A 14,012-nucleotide genomic window follows, 5' to 3' on the forward strand; every position below is an offset into this window, starting at 1 on the left:
AGAACCCATGGCTCGTAACCATGGCCTAAGGCGCCAAAGCCGAGTCGTATTCCAACGGCGACAGCAATTGATAACACAAGAGTGCAATCATAATGAACGATCGCGACTGTATAAACTGATGAAATATAGTACTTCACAAGAAGGAAATATAGTACTCCAAGAAACACATGTTGAGCCAAGTTAACATTTCCGATAATGTCGACTACATGGTGAAACATGAGAAATACATGCTGAGCTAAGTTAACATTTCCCATAATGTTGACTACATAGTGAAGCATGAAATACAACAAAGAAAGCTGCCTTACAACCTCTACGACTAGGAGCCTAAACATGCTAGCCATGAGGCTAAGTCAAGTGGAGATATGCAACATCGCATAAGTAAGCAGCTGAGGTACATCACCACCTCCGAGGGCAACGAGGCTAACACCTCACCGTCACCCTCCTGAAGAGCGCTCAAGGCAACGCACGAAGCATCGAGCCTGAGCGCGAAGAGGAGCACCCTGGTTCGCCAGAAACTTCTTCGCCCCGTGAGACATCTCACCCTCAAGTCCGCTCATCCCGGCAGCGCCGTCCAGGACTGCCGCAACCGCTGACGAAACAAGTCGGGCACCCGTACTCGGGAGGCACTTCTTCACGGTAGGCTCAATGATCTCCACGTGGAAAGTAAGCACCCTGCTCGCCTCATCCACCGTACAACACGGAGGAAGATCCGGCTGGGGAACACTCCTTAGGCAAATCATCGTCTCCCGAATCTCGGTGACCTGAGCAAGTAAAAGCGAAACCACCTTGGGACGACGATCCGGAGGAGGGCGAGCACGAGGAGCAAGCATCGGGCCGTCACCCGTTGCCGCCAACTCCACCTTGAGGGAAGCAGCCTCCGCACGGGCATGCTCCCTATCAAGGTTGGCCACCACCAATTCCTCCTCAACTCGACGGGTCCTCGCAATCTCGTCCTTCTGGCGCTCCTCAACAAGTCGAGCCCTGGTCTTCGCGGCCGCAAGCTCCGCCGAAACGCGGGAAAGCTCAACCTCCACGGCCTCGCGCCGCACCCTCTCCGAAGCCAACTCGCTCAAGGCAAGGGTAGACTTGGACATCTACACGTCCAAAGCAGTGGAAAGCGCCCCCACCTGAGTCTTGAGGGCAGGAAGGGCACCCACGGCCTCGACCAAACCCCTCACCTACAAAGAGGATGGAGTTAGCACAAAGCTAACCCGAAGGACCAAGGGAGATACGTCACGGATGCTCACCAGCTCCAGTGTCACGAAAGGGTCTCTTGCTCCATCCTCGGTCGTCCGAAGTGCTCCATCCCTCGCTTGAGTCGGAGGCTCGCCCTCAAGAACCCCAGGCTCCGCGACCCTCGCACCTGAAAACAAACCAAGGAGATCATGTCAAAATCATTCGGAAAAAGAATGACGTGACCAAAAGAGAAGGGCACTCACCCGAGGTAGGAGCATCCTCCTCGGGACGCTCGTGACCAATGGAGTACACCTGGACGCCCGCACCGCTGGCTCCGGTCGACAACTCCACCAATGAGTCGCTCCGAAGCCGAAGCCCCGTCTCGCGAGTGAAAGCCTCAACCTCGTGACTTGAAGGAGCAAGAACTTGCTCAAGTCCAATCTTCACCTTCATGTGCAGGCTGAGGGTGACCTCGACGGGATCCGCCGAATCTGCTGGGGTGTAGTCAAGGGAAGGAGAAGGAGTCGGGGGAGCTTTCCTCTTGCATCCACTCGACGGACGTGGTATCTTGGGGACCGGCGCGACAGGCACCGCCAAGCCCAACACCGTTGTTCCCACCTTCGCCTTCCCGCAAGAGTCCCGTCACTTGGACCCCACCGTCAACATCGACGGTGTCGCCAAGCGGGAGTAGCGATCGCCCACTCAGAGAAGGCGACCAAGCTTTGGGTCCTGTCGCATCGGCACCATCCTCCCGAAGCACTTCACGGTGATGTTGTGGCATCCCCCCTCGCTAATCTTGGTCTCGTAGTCGTGGTGCTCCGGTCCGCCATACGGACCTATCAGCTACGCGGCCCACAACGCCGCCTTCTCCTCGGAAAACGTCGCTGTAAAAGGCAAGCCAAAATTGTACCTTCACAAGGGAAAACAATCAAAGTGCGAAGGGGAGAGGAGTGACACTCACGTGCGGTGACAAGCTGTGGAGGACGGAAAGATCGAGGGACCCAATCTCAGACCTCGGACAACTCTTCATCATGAAGCACCCTGCCATCACCATCTCCTCCATGAGGTCACGAAAGCTCCTCTCGGCGAACACCTCCTAGATCTTGGCCACCTTCCAGAGGTCGGCCGACCGAGGATCGCCGATGTGAGACACCTCCCTGAGGCCTCCGGCCCCAGAGTGCCGAACGAGATCATCCGTGTGCCGAAGACGGGTCTTCGAGGCCCGAAGGAGAAACCACTGGGACTCCCACTTGATGAACAACCTCTCCGCGCTCTTCCCCGGCATGAGAAGGAAGTCGTCCCCAAAGCCGAAACGAAGCCTCAGATTCACCGAACCACAGGCGCTTAGCGCAAAGCCGTCCGGAGTGAGCAACTCCCTCACCTCTACGGTGAAGTAGAACAGCAGAAGCTATCGAAGGCTTCTCGTGAAGCGCCGTCTCACACAGCCACCTGAAAACGTTCAACCTTACGATCGTCGACGGGTGAAGCTGGGCCAACTCGATGCCGTACGTCTCCAGGAACTCCAGGAAGAAGGGGTGGACAGGCACACACAGGACGGCGTGGAACCAAGCCGAGAATGCCAAGATGCATCCCGGACGCCGCCGCTGGTCGAGCCTAACCTCCATGTCATCGGCCAGGATACCGTCCCCTTGGGGAAGTATCCCGCCCCCTCTAGCTGGGCAAGGTCCTCGGGGCTCATCGACGAAGGAAGAAGGTGGTCATGTGCCCAACCTCCACCGTCCATTGGCACCGTCGGGACCAAGGGAGGACCACCACGAGGGCGGAAGGAGACCTTCTTCTTCCGCGACGGCCGGTTCGCCGCAAGCTGCGGCGTGGCCCCCTTGGAAGACCCCCTCGACGGCTCACCGGCTGGACGCTCGACATCGGGTCCTGCCATCTCATCTACGAAAAAAGATCCGGCAAGAATTAGCAAAGTGCGGAAAATTCCGAAAGGAATCAACAAAAAAAGAGGGACCAAGCTCCTCGGGCCAAAGCCCACGCCGCCGAAGCAAAAAGAGGAGGGGGAGCTAGGTTCTTTGGGTCGAAATCCTTGGCCTGTGCAAAAGACGGGAGGGCAAGGCCCCCTAGCGGGCGACCGATCTAAGCCCCTCGGCCCTCCTACGAGTGGCCCCCCCAAAAAAAGGGAAGGGAGGCCGGATGAACGTCCACCAGCACCCGCAGGGTGTTCGGCAGAACTCGTCCGCGCCCGCGCCGTGCCCCGGCTGTGCCCGCGCTCCTGCCGCGCGGCGTCGCGCCCCGGTCGTGCCCGCGCTCCTCCCGCGGGGCGCCGCTCCTGCCGCGCCGTGCCCGCACCCCCGCGCCACGCTCGTGCTGCGCCAAGCCCCGCGCCCGCGTCGCCCGTGCCCGCGCCTTGCCCGCGCTGCGCGCACCGGTGTCGCGTGTGCTCGCGCTGCGCCCGGCCGAGCGCGCGTCCCTCGTGCCCGCACCGTGCTTGCACGGTGCGCGCGAGTGTCGCCCGTGCCTGCGCCATGCTCTGCCAGGCCGCGCGCTCGAGTGCCGCCCACGCCTATGAAGTGCTCGCGCCCGTGAGGCACTGCATCGGCCATGCCCGTGACGCGCCGAGCCCGAGCCACACCCGCCGTCCCCGTAAGCCCGAGGCTCAACTAAGATGTTCGACGAAATGCTCGCAAGCCCCGCCGATGACCAAGGGGCGTCGAAGCTCGTGCCATGGGACTCCGCTTACCCTCACATGAGCAGGAAGGACGCGGCCGACGGTGAGGGTCTCCCGGCAGCACTTGTAGGCACGACCGGCACCTCGCTCCAAGCGGCCTCGGGCGTGCTCTGCGTCCCCAGGAAGGCTCGACGACGAGAAGCTTCCGCGACGGCTCCTCGACCACCAACGCAACCTTCGTCGCTGCTAAAGAGTGGCTAATGCCCCTGCGAGGCCCTTGCAAAACACCAACCTCTCGAAGAAATGTCGGGGGCCGCCGAACTCATCTTCGACGCCAGACAGATCAAACATGCATGGTGTGAGCCTCCTCAATGCCCGGGGGTGCCATTTTATAGGCCGCCGGAGCTCCTAGGCATCCGGGTCGGGCCAATGGTGCGGCGACACCTCGCCATCCTTCTCCCCAAGGAACAAGACAAGAAGAGGAAGAAATGGGCAAGGGGAGCTTCGCTTTTTCCTAAAAGAAGGCTGGCCTGGTCGAAGAAGGGTGCCCCCCGCCCGGGCCCCGTGCCCCGGCCGTGCCGGCGTCACCCCCGGTGACGAGCGCTGCCTACGGCCGTCCGATCTAGGGCGCCCAGTCGCCCGTAGCCGTCGGATCCCCTTACATAAAACCGAACCGGTATCGGGCCTAGCCGGGCTCCGGCCCAGCAACAGCCCAAAGAAGCCGGCCAAAAAAAAAAGAAAAAAACTGAGGAGAGCCTCCCGGAGGCGGCCCGGCTTGCAGCCCCACTCGCGTCCACGCACGCTCAGGGCCTGCCCGGCCGGCCCATGCGGCCGGCAAGGTTCACGTAAATTTGCAAAAAAGCCCAAGATTTCGGGAGAATTGACAATAAGACCTCGGAAATTTCGGGGAGGCCTGCAGGGCCCCTGATTTTTGCAGAAAAGTCCTCCGGGACACCGTATTTCTCGCAGAGAGGCCCCTAGGGTCCCGGTTTTTGCTAAATACCACCCGAAACTCGATTTCTCTCAGAGAAATTCGTCGTAGGCACGGAATTTCCCCGAAACGCCTCCAAGGCTCCTATTCTTTGCAGGAAGACCACCAAGTACCTTTGTTTCTCACAAGGGAGCCTGCCAGGGAATTCATCAAAGACATCATTATAAGTACAAGAACAGGACTCAAGAGTCTTGCATCGAAGGTTGACCCGAAGGCATTCTCAATGCCACTGGCTCAAGAGGGCTACTGTTGTAGTAAAATAAAACCCTTATATGGGCCGGGCCATAAATCTTACGTGGCGACGACTAACTCAACATTTCCCAAGCATAAGTCAAGACGTCCACGTGGCGCAGCCAATCCTACGTGGCAAAGGAAGACAAGTCAACAAGTCAAGCCTCTCATGCCATGGTCAAATGGTGGAATGAGCTAGAGTAGGGGGCAAGAAAGGTGTGGGGATGAGGCTTTTTGGTCCATGGCAGACCATGGACCAACCCTCACTTTCCCCCTCATGGTGCACACAAAAGTTATGTACCAAGGAACCACTTTTACCATTTTGCCCCCACTTTTCTCTCTCCCTCAAGGGTAGCCATGGTCTTTTGTCATGGACCCCTAGGCTATAAATACCCCCCATGGGGGCATGTACCATTCACTCTCAACTTGAATAAACTCAAGGGGAAAGGGGTAGAGTGCTCCCTCTAAGGTTCGCTCTCGCGCGCCGCTCTCGACTGAAAGTCGACCGGCCTCGAGGAAGCCTTCTAGGGGACTCTAGTTTGGAGGCTCCGAGCGAACCTTGGTTGGCACGGGCTCGAAGGAGAAGGGGTTGGGTTAGAGTTTCGAGGTTATCCTAACCTCAATACTTGGAAAGACGCGTTCGGTCCAAGTACGAGGCGGTCCCGACGAATCTCTCGCTAAAGGTGTCTTGGGAAGATCTGCTTGGTCCAAGCACTTGGCTAACAACCCCCTCGAAGCCTTTCCTAACATAGAATTAAGTTGCACCCGTAGGGTCGACCGAACCTATTAAAAAAATATCGACGTGTCAACTTGTCCAAGTGTACGGCGACCTTCGCTATAAGGCCGGCGTACACGCCCTACTTTTATACCCGCACTTGTGCCATCGAACAATGGCACCTCTTACTCTAATTGTTGTCGAGAACAATAACACGTAGTAACAACATTTTTTTCCTTTAAATGGATGTCCGCAGGTCTAATATCGAACCCTAAGGAATCAAGACACGTTTCTTCACTCTAAGTTAGAAGAAAAAAACTAAAAGAGTCTTGTTGTCCCCAACTTTACTAGTGCAGTTGTCACTTGCACTAATATTGCTAGTTCTTATACAACGGATTAAAGTAGTGATTGAAACAAAACTAGTATTGAAAGAGTACTCTAAAAGAAGAATTTAAGAAGATTCAAGATTGTATGGGGGTACATAGATTCTCTTGTATTACATCTCTGTCTAACATGGTGGCACAAAATAAGCACATATATGTAACTAATCTATACAAACAGCCAAACATCATAATTGATAAATTCGAAAGAGATCTATATAAGCAACATGCATAAAATCCAGACACTCTCCATCTACAAAAGTGTAAGGCTAATAGTCCTTCCAGTAAACATGCATCCACAACAGAACGAGAAAATGAAGTGCAAGCAGATAGTATTGCATTAGGAAAGATAAATGGCAGATGAGAATCAACCCTCCACCATGGCGACTGTAGGTCTCTATGAGGGGAGGTTGATGAATGCAACCTCCTATGAAGGAGTACGTCAAAAGGTGGCGGCAGCATCTCCTAGGACCTAGGCGCCCTTAGGTCGAGAACCGAGATATTAACCTCCTAACTTTTGTGGATTTTCCTATTTCTTTTAATTACCTGAAATAATACAGCGAAGAAAGGAAGAAATTGCCTCACGACTATTAACTGCATTTAAGCCCAAAAACATAATAAAAACTGGTAAAAGGCGATGAAAATATGGATGAAAACTTCAAAATAAATGTATAGTTTTCATACGTATCAACATCAAGGTATAGTCAACTTGCCAACAAGGTTGTGGTCAAGTCAACAAGTCAAGAGGATCTAAATGAAGCAAAATGATCCGATTGCAAAGTGGAATGACTCAAGTGTGGAGGAAAATGATTAGGAAGATTGGAAGTGAAGGAAAATAAGTTAGAAATGAATAATGTATAAGATCCACCATGAACCATTGATCAAATCATTCCTACCTCTCCTTTTTCTTTTCCCACAAGAGTAGTCATGGAAATTGTCTTGGATCTAGCCCTATAAATATCTCCATGGGGTTGCAATCTCATTGCATCATCGATTCAATGAACCAAGGGAGGAGTCATGTGGATCCAAGGAATACTTTATGGGGCCGATAACTACTCAAACTATGGTAACCTCGGGAAGTCCTAGACTCTCCACGCAACTAGTCAAGCAGGACACTCGTTGCTCCTCCTGACATATGAGTAGGTTGCGGTCCAAGAGACTGCTGAACATATTTCACAGTGTCATTTTTGTCAGAGTGTACGGCGATTTTCTCTAATAAGATCGATGTTCGCACACAACTAAAACTCAAATCCTAATTCATCAAACCCCTCTAATTTTCATGTTGTTTGATAACAACATAAATTATGAAGACCGCATTAGACGACTAGTCTGTCCAAGCAAGTGTTGTGTTGTGTTTTGAAAGAAGTATAATTGATGCTATAAATTTACCAAGCCGTGGTCACCTCTACTCTGACGCCTTTGATGAGAAGTATTCTAGGCTTCCAGTTCCAGCTAATCTTTGTTAACCCTCTGTTTTCATCAACGAAACAAATGTTTTAATACTCCCTCTTGTCCATATTAATTGTCTCAAATTTGTCCAAATATGAATATATCTATGTCTAAAAAGCGTTTAGGTACATGTGATATTTCGACAACTAATATGGATCGGAGGAGTAGAATAATCGGTTGAGTTTTCATTTTTTCTCTCTCATTGTCTTTCACCAAACAAGCTACGTGTGCGCTAGTACTACCAGTGATCATGCGGTACAGCACTGCCATCTGGCTGTGTGCTGCGTTTGATGCAAACAGGAATTGGTATCGCATCGCGGTGCGCTATTTAACTGGACCGGATCCTTTCTTTTGATAGCATAGATGCCCCCAAGTGGTCCGTTGTGAAGCCAGCCTCTCGTTGCCTTTGCCCAGAAATAAAGAAGGCGTATTACTATATAGAAAACGTAACCCCGGCTGTAAGGAAAAGCCGTAACCACATCAAGGACAGCGAGAAACTCTTGTAAAAAGAAAGGAGTTCCCCCACCCCCTCCTTCTCTCCCTCACAAACCGCCGTTCCTCTTTTAAGATCCGATCTCCCGTTCCCCTCTCTCCTATCCTCTCTCCTCCCCCTCCACGCGTTCCAGCCAAATCCAGCCCACCGATGGTCCAGGCGGGCCAGATCGCCGCAATGGCGCCGGACGCCGACGCAATGCCGGCGGCCGACAGCAAGGACTCCGGCGACGTCCGCATGATCTCCACCAAGGAGCTCCGCGCGCACACCGCGGCGGACGACCTCTGGATCTCCATCTCCGGCGACGTCTACGACGTCACGCCGTGGCTGCGCCACCACCCTGGCGGCGACGTCCCGCTCCTCACCCTCGCCGGCCAGGACGCCACCGACGCCTTCGTCGCCTACCACCCGCCCTCCGCGCGCCCGCTCCTCCGCCGCTTCTTCGTCGGCCGCCTCTCCGACTACACCGTCTCCCCCGCCTCCGCCGACTACCGCCGCCTCCTCGCGCAGCTCTCCTCCGCGGGCCTCTTCGAGCGCGTCGGCCCCACCCCGAAGCTCCTGCTCGTCGTAATGTCGGTCCTCTTCTGCATCGCCCTCTACTGCGTCCTCGCCTGCTCCAGCACTTTCGCGCACCTGTTCTCCGGGGGCCTCATCGGCTTCATCTGGATCCAGTCGGGCTGGATTGGCCATGACTCTGGCCACCACCAGCTCACCACCCACCCCGCGCTCAACCGCCTCCTGCAGATCATCTCTGGGAACTGCCTCACCGGCCTTGGCATCGCCTGGTGGAAGTTCAACCACAACACACACCACATCTCCTGCAACAGCCTCGACCATGACCCGGACCTCCAGCACTTGCCGCTCTTTGCTGTCTCCACCAAGCTCTTCAACAACCTTTGGTCGGTCTGCTACGAGCGCACCTTGGCGTTTGATGCCATATCCAAGTTCTTCGTTAGTTACCAGCACTGGACATTTTACCCCGTGATGGGATTTGCGAGGATCAACCTTCTAGTGCAGTCTGCCGTGTTCCTCGTGTCACAGAAGAAGGTCCGTCAGCGTTGGCTGGAGATCGCCGGAGTCGCTGCTTTCTGGGTTTGGTACCCCTTATTGGTCTCTTGCCTGCCGAATTGGTGGGAGAGAGTGGCGTTTGTAGTTGCAAGCTTTGTGATCACTGGGATTCAGCATGTGCAGTTTTGCCTGAATCACTTCTCGTCAGCGGTGTATGTTGGGCCACCGAAGGGGAATGATTGGTTTGAGAGGCAGACGGCAGGCACACTTGACATTAAGTGCTCACCGTGGATGGATTGGTTCCATGGTGGTCTGCAGTTCCAGGTCGAGCACCATTTGTTTCCTCGCCTGCCTCGGTGCCACTATAGGATGGTTGCTCCGTTTGTGCGCGACCTTTGCAAGAAGCATGGACTGCCTTATGCTGCTGCCACATTCTGGGAGGCCAATGTGTTGACATGGAAGACACTAAGGGCTGCTGCATTGCAGGCCAGGGTAGCCACCACCGGTGCCGCCCCAAAGAATTTGGTCTGGGAAGCTTTGAACACTCATGGGTGACTGGGAGGAGGACTTGGAGTACAAGGCAATTGCCAGCGTTGAGCCTTGCATGCATGCAATTATCTGATTGCTTCTCGCTTGTGTAGAGAGATTGCTCCTTTTACCTGTTGAAGTCATGTCGGATTTTTCGTGTTGACAAGTGACTATCTTTGCAGTTGAAGAGTGGGTTCATGCTTCAATTGTCTACCTGTACACCACATATTTAGATTGTTGGTCTCTCCCTGTTGCGGTAACTATATCAATAGTTCTCTTCTTTTATATCAAGAATTTGTGGCTTATTTTACATCCATTTCATTTTGCTTGCATTGTCTAGACATCGAAGTTCATGGCAATGTAAGCCTTATTGATGGTTGGTAATGTTTTGTGGTAGCCCTGTATTTCCTGCTGCTATGGCAGCTTGAATTGCAGTTTGGGACAATCCTATCTATTCCAATAATCAAAATTTAGCCATCTTCTACTATGCTTGGTTCCAGATAGTATTTCGCGTTCTGTGAAGTGATTATTTCTTTTATTTGCTTATGCACATCTCTGTACTGGCAGGTTTGAGTAGCTGATGGCCTGATAGGACATACAACCACTCCTCTTGATTCTTCTACTGTATTTAGGAAGGGTTGTTGAATGTTTCTAGCTACGTCCAGGTTTTCAGATCTATGAACAGCGCGTTATTATGCTGGATTGAGACTGGTAGCTCGGGAGCTGGAGTCGCCTAACAATCCAAGAGGCTCCCATTGGTTTTGTGTTCATCTGTTTATCATAGTCAGTCGGTAGCATCTTCGTTCCCATGCAAAACCCGAAAAGTAGGCAGATTTGCTGGTTCCTTAAGTCAAAAACAATTAGTTGGATGTGATCTACAGATCTACCATCGCCAGGCAAGAGGCAACGGGCATCGAGTTTCTTGGCCACTTATCCCCGGAGTCCTGATCACCTTTGCGTTGCTGTACAAAATACAGCCATTTCTTTGGTGTTCTTTGTCCGATTCCTTTTAAGATGTTCCTGGACCATCCCGTGTGAGCGTGTGATTTGTCAGTGGTGGTTAGTGGCGTGCAGCACATGTGAGGATGCCGTCGCATGCCCAGGGTACCTGTCTGCTTGCATAACAGAAAATAGTTGTCTGACATGTACACAGCGGTCCCTGCCTGGTTGTCTAGCTCTAGCTTGAATAGTTCCTTCGTCAGAACGCGTAGCCCACCTTGATGTGTCTAGAAAATTCGCTTCGAGTTTGCTTAAAATTCGCTTGCAATACAGATACACCAACTCAGAAAAGTGCCCAGCATTACACGATGGGGTTGCGATTTGGGAGTTAGTCAGATTGTGATTAACCCTGTGGGATCCGGTGGTCAAATGGATGGTGCCCTCAACGCGTTTATCGTAACCATATTGCAGCTTGCAATTCCTTAGTAAAAGGCGTTTCCCTTTTGCATCTACTCCGACGCTCCTTGCTAAACAAGACATTTGATCTGCTAGCTCAAGATTTCAAAAGATCCTAAACAAAACTTACTGGAAAAATAATGATGATCAGATTAGCCAAAAAAAACGGAAGAGGCGCTGCCTCTTGGGCAAAAGCCAAGGAATATCTCAACTTCTCAAGCCCCCCAAGTCGTCCGTTTGATAATGTGCTCCCAAAGCATCCTCTGCTAATATTCCTTTGTGCCGCTCGATTGCGATAGGAGGAGGCGCCGTTGTGCGCGCGTTTTCTATTGCGGCCGGTCGACAAGCAAAAATATCTCCGGACAGGTCTCGAGCTTCGATGTCAATCTTGGAAAATACTGCTCGTAATGCCCGGGCCACTTGCTCCAACTTTGATTTCCGTTGCGAGATTTTCTTATACTGTATTTCTTTCCGTGTACCATGTACTTGGGGGCCGGGAAGAGGGGCAGAGTGCATCCATCGCAAGGGAAAAGGAGGCAGACAACGGCTGCCCGAGCTTTCGAAATCCGAGGTGACTCAGCAGCTCGTGCGTGTATGATGGATGTACTTTCCTTTTATGGTTTTCCGTAGTGGGAGATCTATATCTACATATGCTTTTTATACCACTATAATACTGTCGTGGCGGTGGATGGTGTCATTTTCATAGGCATATCACGTCGGGTGAAAGTCAAGTAAATCTTTATTGGTGGTGTGGTGTGGCTGTACGTCTTCTAGACGAAAGAAAAGAAAGAAGGACAAGGTGGGATGTATCGCATTTGTTTTGACGTCGGCGACACGACGACGCCATCCGTTGCCGTTACGGCAATGTAGCGCGATGAAGAGGGAGCGAGGGACACCTGGCTGGCTGGCTGGCATCAATGAGATTGCCTCAGCACGACGTACTTTCTGTTATGTTTTGAAATATAAAGCCAGGTTTTATGTTTGTATGGCAAAAAAAACTGTACTCCCTCTTCATCGCGTAGAGGAAACATTCAGACATGGTACCACGCGTTCCTGCACCTGCTGTCATCGGATTCCCTGAAATTATGTACCGTGCTTGATTTTCTCTTCAGACCAAAACTCTATATATTTCAAACTGAAGCGGTGATGTAGTGGATGTGTCTGCGATCGATACCTACAGGGATAAGAAGAAGCTTGCTTAGCTAACAAGGATCGGCCGGCGGCGTTCTCATCCATCACGAGAGAGTCTTACGATCATGGATGATCGATGCATGACGATAAAAAGTTTGGAACTGTATTTATCCGGTTACATAAAGTTTTGAAACAGAAGCTTGCTTAATTAGGGCTTAGCTACCAAGGATTGGCTACGTTTAGTTCGATGCCAAAACCGTTGCAATGGTCCGCCAAATTTGGTATATGTTCTGTACCACTCTTACTTTAACCACCGTTTATTGGCCACACAGCTATCGTGCCGGATAGCTAATTTTGCCACCCACCTTTATTGGCTTGTGAAACGTACTCCATCCGATCCATATTACTTGTCGAAATATTATATGTATCTAGATACTTTTTGGACACATATACATACATATTTGAGCAAATTTGAGACAATTATGAATCGGAGGGAGTACTAAACTTTGACATTTGATTTTCATGTACTGTTACCACTCACCTTTGGCTTAATTAACAAGGCCCTTGTAGTAGGACGCAACTTCTAGCTAGTTGCTAGGACGTTTGCCATTTAGCTTGAATTAATGCGTAGAAATTAGCCTAAAGTCAAGACATATGTGGAATCTCGCTTGTATTAATTCCTACCTCGTAGACGTGGATGCTGGACGACGGAGCGTTCGATTCTGTGGCATCGATCCCCGGCATGCTTTGTGTGTTGCTTGTCTTCTTGCAAGCTTAGGGCCGTCGACAGTACTCTTGCGGCGACATTTCAGTGGGCATCACTTTTGCCGTGGTAAATTTGAAGCCACGGAACACCGCTTGCCTTCCATGATACTATGAGCACTACTTCGTAATAATCGTCGTCGTGCACGTGAACGGAAAACAGAAGCTATTTTTTGTACGAAGCTGGAAGATGGTTGGCTGCTGCTAGCTATCTTAAATCAGGGTGTAAACGGAGATGCATGCTAGCTACGTGTCCCAAATGATAGCAACATGTAGGAGGGGTGGAGATCTTTTTTGGAATCGATCACAAGCTGCAACGACGTGCAAACATGATCACATGGTGGACCAAGCAAAGCTATGAGTACTGTTTGTTTGACTTGACCGAAATGAACATGTACGCATGATTTATCACAGACCAACGATAAGTACACGTGACAGGCAACATGGAATGGTTCCTGATTGTTGTGTGGCCCAGAAATCGCTTAGCTCCCTGGTAAGATACGAAACAAATTACTTCCAAATGCCAAATGGACGTCAAAGTCGTTGTAGTATAGTGGTAAGTATTCCCGCCTGTCACGCGGGTGACCCGGGTTCGATCCCCGGCAACGGCGATTTTTTTCTTTCATCTTGGTATCTCTAATCTAAATCTGCGTTGCTGTATCCATCTTGATCTGGCCGTCGGCCACGGGCGGGGGTGTCTTTGCCGCAAGGGTGCCTACGTGAGGCGATGCTAAAAAGCTTCGCACGTTCCTCTGAATAAAAACTTCGCACGTTGTATGTGGACGATCGTGTCTACGTCTGCTGCTCGCCTCCATCCCTGGTCGTCGTGGCCTTAAGGTCGAGGTACGGAGGTAACTGGTAACATGCATGCGGACAGATCCGCGGCTCTCGTACGTTTTTTGACTAATTTGATGTACAACCTAATGATCATACTCGCGGTGTCGGTGTCGGCGTGCTGCAGGAATACAGGATCCACACCTCTGCGAGACCGCGCGTGACCAAGTTAGCTGTGTCTTGCCTCTCAGTATGCTTGCTTAGCCAGGACTTATCGCGTATTCGCCAAAGAAAAAGAAGAGCCAGGACTTTCTATGTCAAGACGTGTGCCGAGGCTGCCTGGCTCC

The 14,012-nt window shown here is 51.8% G+C and overlaps 1 protein-coding gene and 1 non-coding gene across 2 annotated transcripts; both read left to right on the forward strand.

Moving 5' to 3' along the window:
* Nucleotides 1-7,960: 7,960 nt before the first annotated feature.
* Nucleotides 7,961-10,090, forward strand: LOC100826592 (delta(8)-fatty-acid desaturase 2). The gene has a single exon (XM_003577953.4). The coding sequence runs from the start codon at nt 8,218-8,220 to the stop codon at nt 9,628-9,630; it is 1,413 nt and encodes a 470-aa protein (XP_003578001.2). The 5' UTR covers nt 7,961-8,217; the 3' UTR covers nt 9,631-10,090.
* A 3,340-nt stretch (nt 10,091-13,430) lies between these two features.
* Nucleotides 13,431-13,502, forward strand: TRNAD-GUC. Its single transcript has one exon. It is a non-coding gene; the product is annotated as a tRNA-Asp (tRNA).
* Nucleotides 13,503-14,012: the final 510 nt, after the last annotated feature.

This window comes from Brachypodium distachyon, chromosome 4 (assembly GCF_000005505.3).
Source record: "Brachypodium distachyon strain Bd21 chromosome 4, Brachypodium_distachyon_v3.0, whole genome shotgun sequence".
NCBI classification, from domain to species: domain Eukaryota; kingdom Viridiplantae; phylum Streptophyta; class Magnoliopsida; order Poales; family Poaceae; genus Brachypodium; species Brachypodium distachyon.

Coding starts and splice junctions, on each gene's coding strand:
- LOC100826592 (XM_003577953.4), top strand. CDS start 8,218: ATGGTCCAGGCGGGCCAGATCGCCGCAATGGCGCCGGACGCCGACGCA.